Genomic DNA, 18,436 nt, shown 5'->3' on the forward strand with positions numbered 1-18,436 from the left:
AGGCAGGATGGGTACTCTTCAATCATACTCACACTGCCCTTCAGTCATTCAGCCATCTGTGTAAAAAGACCAAGTACCAGTACTGCTTAATGGCTACAGAGTCTCCGGAAAGACGAAAAGGTTTTAGAAATAGTAGTGTTGCTTGCACAACTTGGTGAATGCAGTGAATGCTGCTGCACTGCATACTAAGAAATGGCTGAGGCCGGGCGCGGTGGCTCAAGCCTGTAATCCCAGCACTTTGGGAGGCCGAGACGGGCGGATCACGAGGTCAGGAGATCGAGACCATCCTGGCTAACCCAGTGAAACCCCATCTCTACTAAAAAATACAAAAAACTAGCCGGGCGAGGCGGCGGGCGCCTGTATTCCCAGCTACTCGGGAGGCTGAGGCAGGAGAATGGCGTGAACCCGGGAGGCGGAGCTTGCAGTGAGCTGAGATCCGGCCACTGCACTCCAGCCTGGGCGACAGACCGAGACTCCGTCTCAAAAAAAAAAAAAAAAAAAAAAAAAGAAATGGCTGAAATGGCTAATTTTACGATATATATACATAACCACAATAAAACATTAATTACCTGTTGTGTCTTTTACCCATTTTCTTGCTCATCTATAAGAATCTCTCTAATACTTTTAAAGGCAATTAAATCTTTGTAATATATATTGCAAAGTTTTGCTTCTTCAGATGTCTGGTTTATCTTTTCTGCTCAATACCCAATCTCACTGAGAATCAGGAATATAAAACCTGACTGTCAACATGAACTGCACAGCACCATTCTAGCTACACACTTAACACTTGCCCGATTTTCTTCACACCACCACCAAGGCAATAAACTTTCCAAGCGAAATGCCAAGAACTGCTCCCACCCATTTTACCCTTCAATCGTACCCATACTGCCCTTCAATCATTCAGTTATCTGTGTAAAAAGATCAAGTACGAGCACTGAGTAGAATCTGAACTCAAGAAATATCAGAAAAAGAACAGATTGAAAATCTTAACTTTTTTTTTTTTGAGACGGAGTCTTGCTCTGTCAGGCTGGAGTGCAGTGGCGCGATCTTGGCTCACTGCAACCTCCGCCTCCTGGGTTCAAGTGATTCCCCTGCCTCAGCCTCCCGAGTAGCTGGGACTACAGACGCACACCACCATGCCCAGCTAATTTTTTGTATTTTAGTAGAGACGGGGTTTCACCATGTTGGCCAGGATGGTCTCGATATCCTGACCTCATGATCCGTCCGCCTTGGCCTCCCAAAGTGCTGGAATTACAGGCGTGAGCCACCACTCCTGGCCTCAAAATCTTAACTTTTAAAGATAAGCCTGAAAAGTCTTAAAATCTTAAAATAATAGTTAAGAGTACATCAATGCAGTCTTATTGTTCAGCTACATTAAATGGGTGGGAAGATGGTGATTTTATCCATTGAGAATATATGCATATTCTTTCGGGCAAAATAATATACAAAAGGAAAACTATTGTATACAACTTTGTAAGAGCTTCTGTCTTCTGTAAAAGCATAATTAAAACTGAAGAAATTAAAGATGAGACAGCACAGCTAAGCTTGCATGAATGGGGGGAAAGAAAAGAAATCTTAGTCAACAGCACGCAGAACTGCCTAGAAGAAAGCAATATATTTGGTTTTAGAATAAACATCAGGGCCAGGAGCGGTGGCTCAAGCCTGTAATCCCAGCACTTTGGGAGGCCAAGGTGGGTGGATGACGAGGTCAGGAGATCAAGACCATCCTGGCCAACACAGTGAAACCCTATCTCTGCTAAAAATACAAAAAATTAGCCAGGCATTGGGGTGCGCACCTGTAGTCCCAGCTACTCAGGAGGCTGAGGTAGGAGAATTGCTTGAACCCGGGAGGCAGAGGCTGCAATGAACTGGGATCACACCACTGCACTCCAGCCTGGGCGAGAGAGTGAAACTCCGTCTCAAAAAAAAAAAAAAAGAATAAGCATCATATGAAGAGTTATTATAAACTGCAAATCAATATGCTAACGGGTCATGGGAACAAAAATGATCCTTATTTGTGTGTGTGCATAAAAATGGTGGTAAATGCATTATTCAACATAGCCCTTAAAAACACCACTTTCAAATGGGCCAGACAAAAATGTATATAAACTGAAAAAAAAGGCCGGGCGCGGTGGCTCAAGCCTGTAATCCCAGCACTTTGGGAGGCCGAGACGGGCGGATCACGAGGTCAGGAGATCGAGACCATCCTGGCTAACACCGTGAAACCCCGTCTCTACTAAAAATACAAAAAACTAGCCGGGCGAGGTGGCGGGTGCCTGTAGTCCCAGCTACTCCGGAGGCTGAGGCAGGAGAATGGCCTAAACCTGGGAGGCGGAGCTTGCAGTGAGCTGAGATCCGGCCACTGCACTCCAGCCCGGGCTACAGAGCAAGACTCCGTCTCAAAAAAAAAAAAAAACTGAAAAAAAAGACAAATAGATAAATGATTAACAACTGGAGAATCGGGGTGAAGGTACACGAGAGTCTATCTAATTCTTACAACATTTCTGATAATTTTTAAAAAGCAGTGGAGACTAGAAAACTACCTTTTACATTAACATAGTTATTAATCTAATGCTAGTTATCAATGAAATTTGAGCTAATTGATGAGAAGGAGGATATTAAGAACAATTTTCAATAGCTCCAGATTTAATTTACTGATAATTGTTACCCTTTACTTCAACTGGTGTACTTCATTCATTCACTCATTCAACAAATAGTTATTGAACGTAGCCACTATGTTTCAGGAACCTTTTGAGTTTTAGGAGCATGGCAGTATACAAATACAGATGAAATCCCTGAATTCCATGTCCTTGTATGGAGTCATGTAAATCCAAAAAATTGTCCAGGGTTTTGCCATGTATTAGGAAATTGCATGATGGCCCTAGGATTTATAAATTTGACTTCAAAATTCCAGAGGTAGTCTATTTCTTGGTGGCCAAAGTTTCCTTTAATCAGTGAGCCAAACCAAAAGGCAGGCCCCTGTTCTACCAGATCATATACACTAGAGCAACAGTTTAAAATGTTTGTTAAAAATATAAAAAAACTGGTCTGGCACAGTGGCTCACACCTGTAAATCCCAGCACTTTGGGAGGCCAAGGGTGGAGGATCACTTGAGCCCAGGAGTTCAAGGCCAGTATGGGCAACGTAGGGAGACCCCATCTCTACAAAAAATTAAAATATTAGTCGCAGTAGAGCACACCTATAGTCCCATCTACTTGAGAGGCTGAGGTGGCAGGACTGTTTGAGCCTGGGAGGTCAAGGCTGCAGAGAACCATGATTATGCCAATGCACTCCAGCCTGGGCAACAGAGAACTTGTCTCAAAAAAAAAAAAAAAAACAAAAAAGGAAATTAAGCAATATACAGTATTAGAATTTAATTTTCTGCTTACTCTATTACCCCAAATAAATTATAATAATTTGGAATAGTGGTGTATGCATGTATTTCCACAGTTCTTATGTTAATTATTCACACATATAGTTAGAATCAAGAAATATTACGAACTAGTAAAAAGTGAATCAATTCTAAGTGTTTCTGATTATAGACTATAGACTAGACTATAAGGAGGCCTAACAAACCGCTAGCAGGGCCCTTAAGTTTGTCAATGGCTAGGTGGCTAACTAACCGGCTGGTTCACTCAGCAGTGAAAACTGCCATAGTCCTGTTCCGCTAAACACCTTTTGTATTAGTCCATTTTCATACTGCTACGAAGAAATACCCGAGACTGGGTAATTTATAGAGGAAAGAGGCTTAATTGACTCAGTTCAGCATGGCCGGGGAGGCCTCAGGAAACTTATAATCATGGTGGAAGGCAAAGGAGAAGCAGGCACCTTCTTCACAGGGTGGCAGGATCGACTGAGTGCAAGCAGGGGAAATGCCAGACGCTTATAAAACCACCAGATTGAGACTCACTATCACAAGAACAGCATGGGAGAAACCATTCCCATGATCCTACCTCCACCTGGTCCCGCCCTTGACACGTGGGGATTATGGGGAATACAACAAGATGAGACTCTGGGTGGGGACACAGCCAAGCCATATCACCTTCAATCTTTTTTTTTTTTTTTTTTTTTTTTTTTTGAGATGGAGTCTTGCTCTGTCGCCCAGCCTGGAGTGCAGTGGCCGGATCTCAGCTCACTGCAAGCTCCGCCTCCCGGGTTCCCGCCATTCTCCTGCCTCAGCCTCTCGAGCAGCTGGGACTACAGGCGCCTGCCACCTCGCCCGGCTAGTTTTTTTGTATTTTTTAGTAGAGACGGGGTTTCACCGTGTTAGCCAGGATGGTCTCGATCTCCTGACCTCGTGATCCGCCCGTCTCGGCCTCCCAAAGTACTGGGATTACAGGCTTGAGCCACCGCGCCCGGCCACCTTTAATCTTATAAATCACTCCTTCACAAGAGCACCTAAAAATGCAAGAACTTGAATTTTAACTCACAGCACTAAAGCCTAATTGCCTTACACATATAAGTTTCTTAGTTTCACCCTCTTTAGACTGGTGAGGCTTTAGGTACACAATGCTTACAATCTTTGAGGCTGGCAAAATTAAACACTGTATGAATGAGAATCATCTTAATTCTAAAGATTTTTATCCTTGTAGCCAATTTTTTTTTTTTTTTTTTTTTTGAGATGGAGTCTCCCTCTGTCGCCCAGGCTGGAGGGCATCGCCCAGGCTGGAGGGCAGTGGCACAATCTCGTCTTACTGCAACCTCCGCCTCTGGGGTTCAAGCAATTCTCCTGCCTCAGCCTCCTGAGTAGCTGGGATTACTGGCGCTCGCTACCTCGCCCAGCTAATTTTTGTATTTTTTTGTATTTTAGTAGAGACAGGGTTTCACCATGTTGGCCAGGCTGGTTTCGAACCCCTGATCTCGTGATCTGCCCGCCTCAGCCTCCCAAAGTGCTAGGATTACAGGCATGAGCCACTGCGCCCGGCCCTAGCCAAATGTTTTTCAAATACCTCCTGCATGCCTAGTATTGTGTTAAATGCAAGTGATACAAAATAGTCTAACAGTGGCTCCTCCTTTCACCTCAAGGTGCTTACAATATATTTGGAGAAATTATACATAAAACATTTCCATCTTTATTGCAATTAACAATATTAATGACATCAGATCTTAATTACTTAACTCCCCACAGACAGGAAAAGTTTCCCCCGTTAGCAACTGTGTATGCTTCAATTAATCTCAATATTGTCCGGACCTAACACAGCACCTGGCATATACAGTAGTTGATTTCAAAAATGCTGAATGAATAGGCAAAAAAATGACACAAGGCAGCATATGACCAATGGGAAATAAGAGACAATGAAAAGAACACAACATAGAGAATGACCACTGTGGGGCCCTTTGGGTACCTCACATCCATCTACTGAAACAGATGATTTTCTTATTGTCCATGTTTCCCCTTGGATTAAAGGAGCCCACATAAAGCAGGAGAGACAGAGAAAGAACGAGAATGGCTTACATGCCTTCACAGAGGTCAATACAAAAAGTAAAAAGGGCAGAGATGAGAAGCTCCTCCCTCTGCAGAGGTTAGGGTCAGAAAACGCTTTCCCAGAGAACTACACCCCGAGGCCTTGGAAGATGGAGTGAGATTTCACCAGAAGAAGAGGGCAGAGAACTGTCCAGGCCAGGAGAACAGGAAACACCAAGGCATGGTGTGATGAATTTCAAGTATGTCTGTGTGGCTGCGATCTATACAACGCATAGGGGAGGGAGGGATGATGCTGATCAGCTTATGAAAGCCTTTCAATGCCACCCTCTGGGTAAGATTGAGATTTTACTCCGAGGGCAAATGAAAATTCCGGAAGATTTTAAACCAGGGAGTCAGTTAAGGTTTTGGAAACCACTGGAGCGATGGCGAGGACAGTGGACCATGACGAGAAGCATTACTTCACTATCCCATCACTCCAAAGGGCAGCAGCTCCAACCACATGCCCCAATACTGGCGACTACAGAAGTCCTTCACCAGCTGCCTGCAGCCTTGTGATCACCACACACCACATCCCAGACTGCTTCGTCTCTTAGGCCAAAGCGATCCTGCAAAATTCGCTGAAGCTTCCCTCCCAGACTCGGTCCTAAGCGTGCACTCGGAAACGTCACTTCGCTTTTCCCACGATTTCGCGTGCTTGCACTCAACTCTCACATTCCTCCCCTGCCCCTGTTTTGGGTCCGCCCGCGCTGTTTCCAGCTCGCGTCCTCCCCGTCGGGCCCGCAGCTCCCCGCCCATCCCGCGCCGGGGCCCCCCCACGTACCCCCTCGGTCTTCATGTCCAGGATCTTCTCCACCTCGAACACATCCTCGCCGTCCTCCTCGCTGTCGCCAAAGGCCTCCGCTCCTCTCGCGGCTGCGTCATTATCCTCGCCCACGACTCCAACTCCTTCGACTTCGGCCAACTCCTCAGTGCTGTCGGCAGCTGTCATAGGGACTGCGGTCACACTCGCTCCCTCCGCAACCGGCTCCATCCCGGCAGCTCCGCAAACCGCCGTGGAAAACCCGCTGCGACACACACACCCCAGCAGCCCCTCGCGTTCCGCGCTCGGCCCTACTCCACATCGGCGGCGTAACGGAAGCCGACCAATGGCGGGCTCGGACCCTAGAGTGACAGGAACAGAAGCCAGTCGTGGAAAGGCGGGCGCGGCGCAGCTACGCGGAGCCCGCGGGAAGCAGGTGGGCGGGGCAGGGAGGGCGCCCCGGGCGGAAGAGCGTCGAGACGGCGGGTAGCTGTGGCGGAAAAGGTCGAGGATGGGAGGGGAGCGGGCGAGGCGGGCGACGCTGGGGAGGAGGAGGGTCGTGCGGGCGGAGGGCTCCCAGGGCGGAGGGCGGCCCGGAGGAGCTGACAGTGCCTGATCCCCCGGCGAGGAAGCCTCAGGTGCGGGCGCCGGGAGGGCCGGAGCCGCGGACTTTCTAGGAAAGGGAACCCCGCTGCTGCGGAAACCCCAGCCGAGCGGACCGGCCTCCCAGAAGTCATATAGGATTTTGGTAGGTTTAGCACGTGTGGATGATCCAATCAAACATAACTCACAGTGTTCGTGTATTTTAATAAGTGTTGTTTAAAGACAAGGAAACGTAGCGGCCCAAAAAGCATCCGTTTTTCAAGGTCTAGCGCCCTTTGCGTTTTCGTTGAAAATATCGGAGAAGGACGTGATGAAAAGTATTTGTTCACGTTGCGAAGAGTTGACAAAAATTACGCCACCCAAAGTTAGCGAAAAACTGCTAGGAAGATACACTTAAGGATAATGTGTTTTTCTCACTTTGAATTTCGGATATGCAACTGAAATCTTTATGGCATCAAACTCTGTTTTTGTTTCTTTGAACACTGGACTTAATTTGTAAGATAAGCCTCATTGTCAAGTCTCTGAGCTTTAACTGAAGCATAATCTATAGTCCGGCAAATCCTTTCGCAGAGAATCACCAGATCTTCGAGTTGACTCAATGATATATTTTTTTTCACTCAGCTTTAATAGGATAGTACTCGATGATACACTGTTGAGCTTATTAAATGCATCCTATGTACCATCACTACAGAAGGCATTAGTAACAAATACAAAGATCAGCAGAGCGGAGTATGCCTTCCTAGGACCCACAGGAAGGAGTCCCAGGAAGACACACACCAATACTAACAATTAGGTATTTTAAAACTGTAAAAATATTACCCATATAATTAGTTGATGGGAGACAGCTCATTTTTACAGAATTCCAGATAAATATAGAAGAAAAGTTGGAATTAGAAAAATCCCAATAGCCGGGCGCGGTGGCTCAAGCCTGTAATCCCAGCACTTTGGGAGGCCGAGGCGGGCGGATCACAAGGTCAGGAGATCGAGACCACAGTGAAACCCCGTCTCTACTAAAAATACAAAAAATTAGCCGGGCGCGGTGGCGGGCGCCTGTAGTCCCAGCTACTCAGGAGGCTGAGGCAGGAGAATGGCGGGAACCCGGGAGGCGGAGCTTGCAGTGAGCCGAGATCGCGCCACTCACTCCAGCCTGGGCAACAGCGTGAGACTCCGTCTCAAAAAAAAAAAAAAAAAAAAGAAAAATCACAATAATGTGTGCACAAGATCTAGGGAACAAAGCATTATAGGAAAGGGTGATGAGGAACTGGATATTCACAAGGCACTATTGATCCACAGATTACTTGTTGGTTGTAGGGGAAATCTAGCTTCACATTTGAAAGTCCACTGATCAATGTTAGCATTACTAAAAGTGGAACAACCAGACTGTATGCTTTCTGTTGACAGAAATGTTGATCCTTAATATGCTCAGGCCTTTAAGTGTAATTTCCAGTTACAGGAAAGAAGAAAAGGGAAAGAAGAAAAGGAAACAAATCAGACAAATCCAGAATGTGGGATATCCTATTGGACAACTGACTGTTTCTTCCAATTAAAGGAAAAAGAGGGAGGAGAAGATTGTTCTAGATTTATAACAATTTGAGATGAAAAACATGGCAACATTTAAAATATTTTAAATCTTAATGGGTTTATTACACTATTCTCTGCTTTTATGTGTTTTTAAATAAAATTTAAGTACATATATTCATGATAAAATTTTCAATTAAAAAATACATAAGGCCAGGCCTGGTGGCTCATACCTGTAATCCCAGAACTTTGGGAGGCTGAGGTGGGAGGATCATCTGTGCTCAGGAGTACGTGACCAGGCTGAGCAATGTGGCAAAACTGTCTCTACCAAAAATACAAAAAATTGGGCATGGTGGTGCATGCCAGTGGCCCCAGCTACTCGTGAGGTTGAGGTAGGAGGATCCGTTGAGTCTGGGAGGCAGAGGTTGCAGTGACCTGAGATTGCACCACTGCACTGCACTCCAACCTGGGGGACAGAGTGTGACCTTGTCTCAAAAAAAAAAAAAAAAAAATATATATATATATATATATATATATATATATATATATATATGTCTGTCTGTCAGGCACAGTGACTCATACCTGTAATCCCAATCCCAGTGAGTGATTTGGGAGGCTGAGGTGGAGGATCACCTGAGACCTTGAGGCCAGGGGTTCAAGACCAGCCTGGGCAATATAGTGAGACCCCATCTCTACAAAGATAAAAAAAACAAAACAAAAAAACTAGCTGGGCGTGGTGGCACGCACCTGTAGTCCCAGCTATTTGGAGGCTGAGGCAGGAGGATTGTGGCTTGCCTGAGCACCACTGCACTCCAGCCTCGATGACACAGAATAAGATCCTGTATTAGTCCTTCTTCATACTGCTATAAAGAACTGCCAGAGACTGGGTAACTTATAAAGGAAACAGGTTTGGCCGGGCGCGGTGGCTCAAGCCTGTAATCCCAGCACTTTGGGAGGCCGAGATGGGCGGATCACGAGGTCAGGAGATCGAGACCATCCTGGCTAACACGGTGAAACCCCGTCTCTACTAAGAAATACAAAAAATAGCCGGGCGAGGTGGCAGCGCCTGTAGTCCCAGCTACTCGGGAGGCTGAGGCCGGAGAATGGCGTGAACCCGGGAGGCGGAGCTTGCAGTGAGCTGAGATCCGGCCACTGCACTCCAGCCTGGGCTACAGAGCGAGACTCCGTCTCAAAAAAAAAAAAAAAAAAAAGGAAACAGGTTTAATTCACTCACAGTTCGGCTTGGCTGGGGAGGCCTCAGGAAATGCCGAGACCAGCTCAGTCCGGGAGCTATTTATGAAGCAAAATCAAGAATACTTGGTTAATAATTTGACATGGCAGGAGAGAGCAGAGGTAAGGATGATTCCTAAGTTTCTAGTTTAAGTACTGTATGGCAGCAGGTGTTATCTTTTTGTTGTTTAAGGAACACGGTGGTAAAGCAGGTTTTGGAGAGGAAGATCAAAAAAGTCCAGTTTTGGGCCAGGTGTGATGGCTCACGCCTGTAATCCCAGCACTTTGGGAGGTCCCAGGTAGGTGGATCACCTGAGGTCAGGAGTTTGAGATCAGCCTGGTTAACATGGTGAAACCCCGTTTCTACTAAAAATACAAAAATTACCCAGGCATGGTGGTGCGCACCTGTAATCCCAGCTACTGGGGAGGCAAAGGCAGGAGAATAGCTTGAACTGAGATCGCACCACTCCACTCCAGCCTGGGCAACAGAGTGAGACTCCATCTCCAAAAAAGAAAACAAAAAAGTCCAGTTTTGAGGTACGTACGAAGTAACAGTGTGCTAAGCAATATAAGCAAGATGGAGAATAGGAAACCCCAGACCCTCATCCTCCCACAGAAACATCAGCTTAACAACATCATATGGACAAAACTGCCTTTCTGAGAACTCCAAAAACCAGTCGAGAGTTTGCAGCACCCAAAGGTGCACAAAGCCAAGAGATGCAACAGGTAGGAAACTGTGTGGCATTTTACTTGCCATTGGTAAAGATAAGCAAGGACAATTGTCATAGTTACAGCAAGACAAGCGAGGATTTACAGTCAAAGAGCAGAGTGCAGGGCGGTGGTGGGGTGGGGTGGAGGCGGGCATTGGATGGAAAATTACTAAGAGGCAACGTCAAGGGAAGGGTGACATTCTGGTAAAACTGATGTGACAGGATTCTTGCTGAAGGCAGGCCAGGGTGATCGAATGTCATCTGGAGGATGGTGGAGGATGATGAATTTGATTAGATGTCAAGAGTGGAGGATTCTTGCTAAGACTGCAAGAAACAGTTTTGTGATGCAAAGATGAATACAGGAGCTCAAAGGTCAAGTCCTGGTTAAGTAGAGGGTTCAGAGGAATCTGACTAAAGTGAGGTCAAGGAGAGATTATTTGTCACCCTAGCTATTCCCTATCCCTAGCACATTGTGGTATAATTGGGAGAAAATTTCCAATCCTCTTCTCCCTCAAGAGAGAAAAAGAGAAAGGAACCAACCATGAGTCCAATGCGCAGGCCTTTTGACAGTCTGCCTAAGGAGCAGATTTCTCTCTCTCCTGACTTGCAGTGCTGATGGGAACAGCGGGTTAAATGCCAGGCTGGGATCACTGAGATCAAAGGTGAGCGCCACAGCTTCTTACGGCAACAATAAGACTATAGTACCACAGACAGACACCAAGGGGAGCAAGAGATTATGGGCTGCAGAAAAGAGGCAAGTAAACCTTTAATTGAGGAATTATATACACAGCCCAGAGAAGACCTATTGCCAAAAAAAAGTTGGAAAAAGCCCTAGAATCTCTAGCTGGTTGACTGGTGAAGGTCTTACCCTGTATAAAGCCAGACTGAAATGCCCAAAGCTTACAAAAAGATTGCAAGGCATACAAAGCAGAGAAACATGGCTCAAAGAAACAAAATAAATCTCTAGAAACCAACCCTAAAGATATGGAGATCTGTTAATTACCTGACAAATAATCCGAAATAATCATCTTAAAGATGCTCAATGAGCTAAAAGAGACCATACCCCACAAAACAAAATCAGGAAAACAATGCATGTACAAAATGAGGATATCAACAAAGAGACAGAAACTATAGAAAAGAACCAAATGCAAATTCTGGAGCTGAAGAATATAATAACTGAATGGAAGAATTCACTGGAGGGTTCATACTTGACCAAAGAGAAGAGTCAGTAACTTTGAAAACAGTTCATTTGAAATTATTGAGTCTGAGGGAAAATAAATGAAGAAAAATGAAGGGAACTTAAGGAGCTTATGGGACACCATCAAATGAAACAACATATGGATTATGGAAATCCCAAACATAGAAGAGAGAAAGGGTTGAGATCCTGCCTGAAGAAATAATGAGCCTGTATTAGTCCGTTTTCATGCTGCTGATAAAGACATACCTGAGGCTGGGCAGTTTACAAAAGAAAGAGGTTTATTGGACTCACAATTCCACGGGGCTGGGGAGATCTCACAATCATGGCAAAAGGTGAAAGGCACATCTCACACTGTAGCAGACAAGAGAAGGGAGCTAGTGCAGGAAAACTCCTATCTTTTTTTTTTTTTTTTTTAAATCATCAGATCTCATGAGACTCATTCACTATCACGAGAACAGCACAGGAAAGACTCACCCTTATAATTCAATCACCTCCACCAGGTTCCTCCCACAACACATGGGAATTGTGGAAGTTACAATTCAAGATGAGATTTGGGTGAGGACACAGCCAAACCATATCAGACCCCAAATTTCCCAAATTTGAGGAAAGAAATTGCCATACAAATTCAAGCAGCTCAACAAACTCCAACAAAAATAATCCCAGCGAGCCCCACATAGAGTCATGCTATAATCACATATTGTCAAAATTGCAAAGAGCATCCTGAAAGCAACAAAAGAAAAGTGACTGAACATATGCAATGGAGCTCCTATAAGATGATCAGCAGATACCTCAGCAGGAACCTTAATGGCCAGAAGGGAGCAAGATTATCTATTCAAAGTAATTTTAAAAAGAAAGAAAAAAACCCTTTGCCAGCCAAAAAAATACCTGAACAAAACTGTCATTCAAAAATGAAGGAGAAATTGTCTTTCCCAGATAAACAAAAGCTGAGGGAGCTCATTACCAGTAGACCCACTCTACAAAGAATACTGAAGTGTCCTTCAAGTTGAAATGAAAGCATTCTAGAAAGCAATGTAAGAACATAGGAAAATATAAAGCTTCCTGGTAAAGGTAAACATATAGACAATTTTAGAACCACAGAGTATTGTAATGTTTATGTGTAAATCAATTTTAATTCTAATATAGTATTTAAAAGATAAAAGCATAATATAACTATAAATCTACGTTAATACACAATTTCAAAAGACGTAATTTGTGACATCAATAATAAAGCGGCAGCAGGAGATATAAAAAGGAGTAATTTTTATATCTGATTAAAGTTACATTCTTTTTCATTTTTTCGAGATGGAGTTTAGCTCTTGTTGCCAGGCTGGAGTGCAATGGTGTGATCTTGGCTCACTGCAACCTCTCCCTCCCGGGTTCAAGCAATTCTCCTGCCTCAGCCTCCCAAGTAGCTGGGATTACAGGCATGCACCACCACGCCTGGTTAATTTTGTATTCTTAGTAGAGACGGGGTTTCGTCAGGCTGGTCTCGAACTCCTGAACTCAGGTGATCCACCCGTCTGGGCCTCCCAAAGTACTGGGATTACATGCAGGAACCACCATGCCTGGCCAAAATTACATTCTTATCAGTTTAAAATAGATTTTTCTAATTTTAATGTTTTATATAATCTCCATGGTAACAACAACAGAACTACCTATAGAAGATACACAAAAGGAAATAAAGAGTGAATCAAAGCATGTCAACACAAAAAGAAACCAATTCATGAAACACAAAGGAAGGCAGCAAGGGAGGAAAAGGGACAAAATACCTATAAGACCCACAGTAAACAGTTAACAAGATGGCAATAGTAAGGCCTTCCCTATGATAATTACTTTCAATGAAAATGGATTAAAGACTTCAATCCAAAGACACAGGATTGGCTGAATGGGTTTTTAAAAAATCAAGATCCAATTATGTTGTCTACAAGAGACTCACTTTTGACCTAAAGACTTATGTAGGTTGAAAGTGAAAGAATGGAAAAAGATATTCCAATGCAAATCGTAACCAAAAAAGAGCAGAGACAGCAATACTTAGACAAAATAGACTGAAGACAGAAATGCTCACAAGAGACGAAGGGTATCATACACTGATAAAAGGGTCAACTCACCAAGAAAATATAACAATTGTATGTGAACCTAACATCAGAGCTCCCATATATGTGAAGCAAACATTGAGATAATTGACAATAGAATTAGACACCAACACAATATTAGGATACTTCAAATCTCCACTTTCAGTTATGGATAGAACACCCACACAGAAGATCCAGAAAGAAACAGGACTTAACAACCACTATAAACCAACTGGATCTAACAAACCTAAGCAGAACACTCAACAATAGCAGAAAAGACCTTCTCAAGCACATAAGAAATATTCTTCAGCATAGACCATAGGCTATGCCACAAAACAAGTCTTAACACATTTTTTTTGGGGGGGGGGTATAAAAATATGACTTTTTTCCTCATTATCACATCAGTTATCAAAGAAACAGTACATAACAAAAATACAAAGCTCCGTTGGATTTTTTTTTTTTTTTGTCTTTTTTCTCCCCCCATCCCACTCCTACCCAACAGCCCCTTGCCAGGGAGTCCCCGGCTGATGCCTGGATGCTATCCCTAAGATCACCCCAGGGCTCAGTAGAAACGGTGGTCCAGGTCTCTCTGGGGGCTAGCGAGTATGAGTAAGCCTTGCCCAATACCAGGGGGTCCAGCAGCTAGAAGAAGGCATAGTAGTTGCTGAAGAGGTTTAGGGCCAGTGAGATGGTCTGGTGCCACTTTTCGGAGGACATTAGGGAGTACAGCTGATAGACAATGACAGCTCCCTCCAGCAGCAGGAGGATGTTGAGGATCTGCAGGGGGTTGCTGAAAAAGAAGTGGAACTGGAAGTGGGAGACATCAGAGGAGATAGCCACGTTGTAGTGTCCTACTGCTTTGTAGACGTTCTTGCTGTGCTTCACAAGCATGCCCTGTGGTCACGTGCATTCTTCAGTCCACCTGGAGGCAGGGGTTCAAGACTAGCCTGGGCAACAAAGCAAGACCCAGTCTCTCTCTAAACAAAACAAAACAAAACAAAAAAGGTCTTTGGATGAGAATTTTGGAATAGTGCTAGACAGAAGGAAGCATGAGATAATACTAGTGAGAGAGTAGATTGCAGGACGAGATAGGAAGATAAGCCACCCTGGACAAATTTGTAAAGGTTAGGAATGAACCCAGGCAGAGTTCTCTTGCTTTGTCTTTCTGCTTATTACCTATTGAAAGGAAAGTTTCCAAATATAGGCAAAAATTCTTCACTTTTTCTTTCAATTTCAGTGCTCATATGTAGATCACTACAAACAGAACTTCTAAAAATGTTAGTAGTGACCGGCCAGAGCATTAGGCCAGGCCATAGCTCAGGATGCTGGAAGTCACTGAAGAAGAAGGCAGGAACCACAGGAATGAGGGAGGTCTTGGTGGCTGGTGAATGGCGGTGATGAGAACAGGTAGGGAATGTCAAAGAAACCGGATTTTACACAAGGTAGAGGGGGAATGGCTTGCAAGTGGTTGTGTGGAGGAAGGTGCACAGTGACCTTACACCTTTTACAAAACACAAATGTTTTGTGACCTTACACCTTTTACAAATCAAAACGATCACAGATTGAAATGTAAAAACTGCAAAACTAGCTGGGTGTGGTGGCATGCGCCTCTCGTCCCTTCTACTTGGGAGGCTGAGGCAGGAGGATTACTTGAGCCCAGGAGTTTGAGACTATGGTGAGCCATGACTGTACCACTGCACTCCAGCCTAGGCAGAGGGAGGCTCTGTCTCTGGAAAAAAAATAAAAGTGCCAAACTAGAAAAATTCTAGAAGATAACACAGCAGAAAATCTAGATGAACTTAGATTTGGCTATGAGCTTTTGTATGCAACACCAAAAGCAAGATTCATGAAAGAATTGCTTGAGACACCTAATTTCCCTAAGTAAGAAGAAATGGATCAAGGGATTTGCACATTTTGCACACTGAGGGCCACAGTCTGGGTAGCCAGGCCCTGGAAACGGCATACCTAGTAATGCTGACATCAGTCAAAGACCACTGGGTCTGACCTGCAGACCCTGGCCACGCGACAGATGAAGAAATGCACTCAGGCACAGGTATCCCATGAAAGAGCAGACTAGAGGTCCAGGCAGCTTCACAGAAAGAGCTGTAGCAGCCAGGGGCCCTGACAAGCTGGCACCCTGTGCATTTATTCAGTACAGATATAATGACAGAGGTCTCAAGTAAACACCACTAGAGGGTAATTAACATTGCTGAGAGCAGTCCTGCACCCACAGAGGACCAAAGGTTGGTCTTAGGACCACGTGAGTAAACAAGTCATTTAGATAAACTCCTCTACATTGCTATGTATCCATGCCCTAAGCTTTTAAGAGAATTCAGTTGCCTTAAGCGAATCTTTCACTGAAGCTACGCAAACCTCCCAGCCTGCCAAGAAGGTTTGTGTCTATTTCCTATAAGTTTATTTTTGTAATTTCTCCCACCACCCTGACCAACCCCCTACGGTAACTTGTTTGTGAATAAGGAACAATTTATTCCTCATCACACTAAGAAGCCATGTGACCCATTGTCCTGGATCAGAGACAAACACCAAGTGCCTCCCCAACACCAATGTCATCCTGAATGTCAACAGAAAACACTGGCCGCGGAGAAGTTTTTTAAACCTCTTGAAGCATTTTGCCAATGAGCAGACTTCAATAATTTTCCTTTATGTACAAAAAATTTAAAACCAGTGGCAGCAAAGGCACAGTACTTAATAAAGCAACTAAGTTAGAAGTACAAGACACTGATTTATATGCTGTTGCTAGATTTGGAGAGGCAGGACTATTTATTAGGCTGAAAAGGTGGTGGTCATCTGGTATCTTCCTAAGAAAGTTTATCAGGGTCCTCATCCTTTTCCAGAAGGCGAACTAAGGCCTGGAACAAGACAAGGTCTTCTCCAAGGCCACACAACTAGTCACTGACAGAGGATGCATTTCAAAGTCCTGTCCTTTCAGGTCTGTGCCTGCAAACCAGCACTTCAATCTGACTATTTCAACCTGGCCAAAAGCAACACAAAACACCCAAACAAGCATTTTAGGGGAAGAAAAAAACAGAGGCAACTGGACAGACAGGGGCAAGTCCAATGTGGCCTCCCAGATAAACCTCAATGCACTTACTTCTTTTGGCACAGACACTTCCTTCTGAACTTTGTAGGGAAGTCACATCACATTGCACTCTGTCCATGTGAATTCAACCCCGTGGGTGAACCAAACTTAAAAGCATTAAATTCTACAAATAGGCCCGGCACAGTGGCTAACACCTGTAATCCCAGGACTTTGGGAGGCCAAGGCGGGCAGATCACCTGAGGTCGGGAGTTCGAGACCAGCCTGACCAACATGGAGAAACCCCATCTCAACTAAAAATACAAAATTAGCCAGGCATGGTGGCACATGCCTGTAATCCCAGCCTCCTCGGCAGGCTGAGGCAAGAGAATCGTTTGAACCCAGGAGGCGGAGGTTGCGGTGAGCCAAGATCATGCCATTGCACTCCAGCCTGGACAACAAGAGTGAAACTCCGTCTCAATACATTCATTCATTCATTCGTTCTACAAATAGCCACTAGTAGAATTATTAACATAGAAAACCATGATGGGTACTAACAGATTCACTCAGAAGGAGCGGGCTAAAATTAATTCACATATGTGTAGCTGGCTCGGAGAAGACACAGGGCTTGGAGGAAGTAAGACTGTTCAGCATGATTTAAAATTGATTTATGAGCTTACTGTAGCACTTGGAATAGAAAAAAATAATCTTTTCAGCGCCTCTGACCCCTCTCTCAAATTACACCAGGGTGCGACTGAGGAACAACAGCGCCGACCACCCATCCTTCTGGATCCTTGGGGAAATTAACTTTTTGGATGGGAGAGTCAGTAGACGAGGCTTCATTTTCCATCAGGGAACACGAACTGCTGCGGGAAGATCCCAGCTTCCGGCTAAAGCTGCAGCGGTAGGAGCCGCCGACCAGCTCGCCGTCCAGTCCCCAGAGCCCGGGCTTTAGGCAAAGCGTAGAGCCGCAAACCAGTTTTGCCGCCAAGAACCCGGCCAGGTGCGTCTCCTCCCGGGCCTCGCAAGGAACAGGTTAGCAAGACGACTTCCAGCTTTCTCTGCCCGGCCCCAAACGCCTGCCGCCCCTGCCCAGCCGCCCGCTGTCTGGCGGCCTCTGCAAGTCTCCACGCAGAAGCGGCTCCGTGCTGCCAGCGCTGGCGCCCCGCGGCCAAATGACAGGACTTGAGGGCAAAGGAGGACAAAGTTCCCACCAGGTGGGCACTGCGGGAAGGAGGCCGACGACCCCGAGATTCTCCGGCGACCCCAGCGGGCCACCCCGGGGCGGTGAGGGGTCCCGACGCAAGTGCGCGGCGGCGCCGGCCGCTTCCCCCGCGGCCCGGGAAGGTCACGCCGCCCGGACGCCGAGGCCCGCCCCGCGCCCCGCTCCCTCCGCCCCGCGCCCCGCTCCCTCCGCCCCGCGCCCCGCTCCCTCCGCCCCGCGCGCTCCCCACAGCTGGAGGCGCCCGGCGGGTCTGCGCTCTCTGCAGCGCCAGCGTGGCCACGTCCCGCTCGGGCTCCGCCGCCTGCTCTCGGCTCCGGGTCGCCGGCCGGGGCGGCCACTGTTAACACCCACGTCGGCCGCGGCCGGCCCTCCGCGCAGGCAGCCCTGGCGGCGGCCCCGGGAAGCTGAGGGGCGCCCCTGCGACCGGGGAGCGGGCTGCACAGTGCCGCGCCCGGGCTGGGACCTGGAGCCGCCGCCACCCGCACGGGAAGCGGAAGTGGGCGCTGAGCCGCGGCGCGCCCACCCAACCCAGCCCAACCCAGCCCAACCCAGCCCGCGAGCTGGCGTGGCGCTGCCGCCGACCCTGGCAAAGCTGGAGGGCAGGGCCTGCGCGCCTGGG

At 46.2% G+C, this 18,436-nt stretch overlaps 2 protein-coding genes across 5 annotated transcripts in view; one reads left to right on the forward strand and one right to left on the reverse strand.

Moving 5' to 3' along the window:
* Positions 1–6,547, reverse strand: part of MPHOSPH8 (M-phase phosphoprotein 8) — a 36,780-nt gene extending 30,233 nt beyond the window's left edge. For all 4 annotated transcript variants that reach the window (XM_074021698.1, XM_045377446.2, XM_045377445.2 and 1 more), the window contains exon 1: positions 6,246–6,547. In XM_074021698.1, the coding sequence (XP_073877799.1) occupies positions 6,246–6,455 (210 nt within the window). In that variant the 5' untranslated portion in view covers positions 6,456–6,547. The remainder of the gene's footprint in view (positions 1–6,245) is intronic.
* A 133-nt stretch (positions 6,548–6,680) lies between these two features.
* Positions 6,681–18,436, forward strand: part of TPTE2 (transmembrane phosphoinositide 3-phosphatase and tensin homolog 2) — a 151,019-nt gene continuing 139,263 nt past the window's right edge. Inside the window, 2 exon segments of the mRNA XM_065532949.2 lie at positions 6,681–6,972; positions 8,275–17,809. The gene's annotated coding sequence lies outside the window, so the exon portion shown is untranslated.

This window comes from Macaca fascicularis, chromosome 17 (assembly GCF_037993035.2).
Source record: "Macaca fascicularis isolate 582-1 chromosome 17, T2T-MFA8v1.1".
Taxonomy (NCBI): Eukaryota; Metazoa; Chordata; class Mammalia; order Primates; family Cercopithecidae; genus Macaca; species Macaca fascicularis.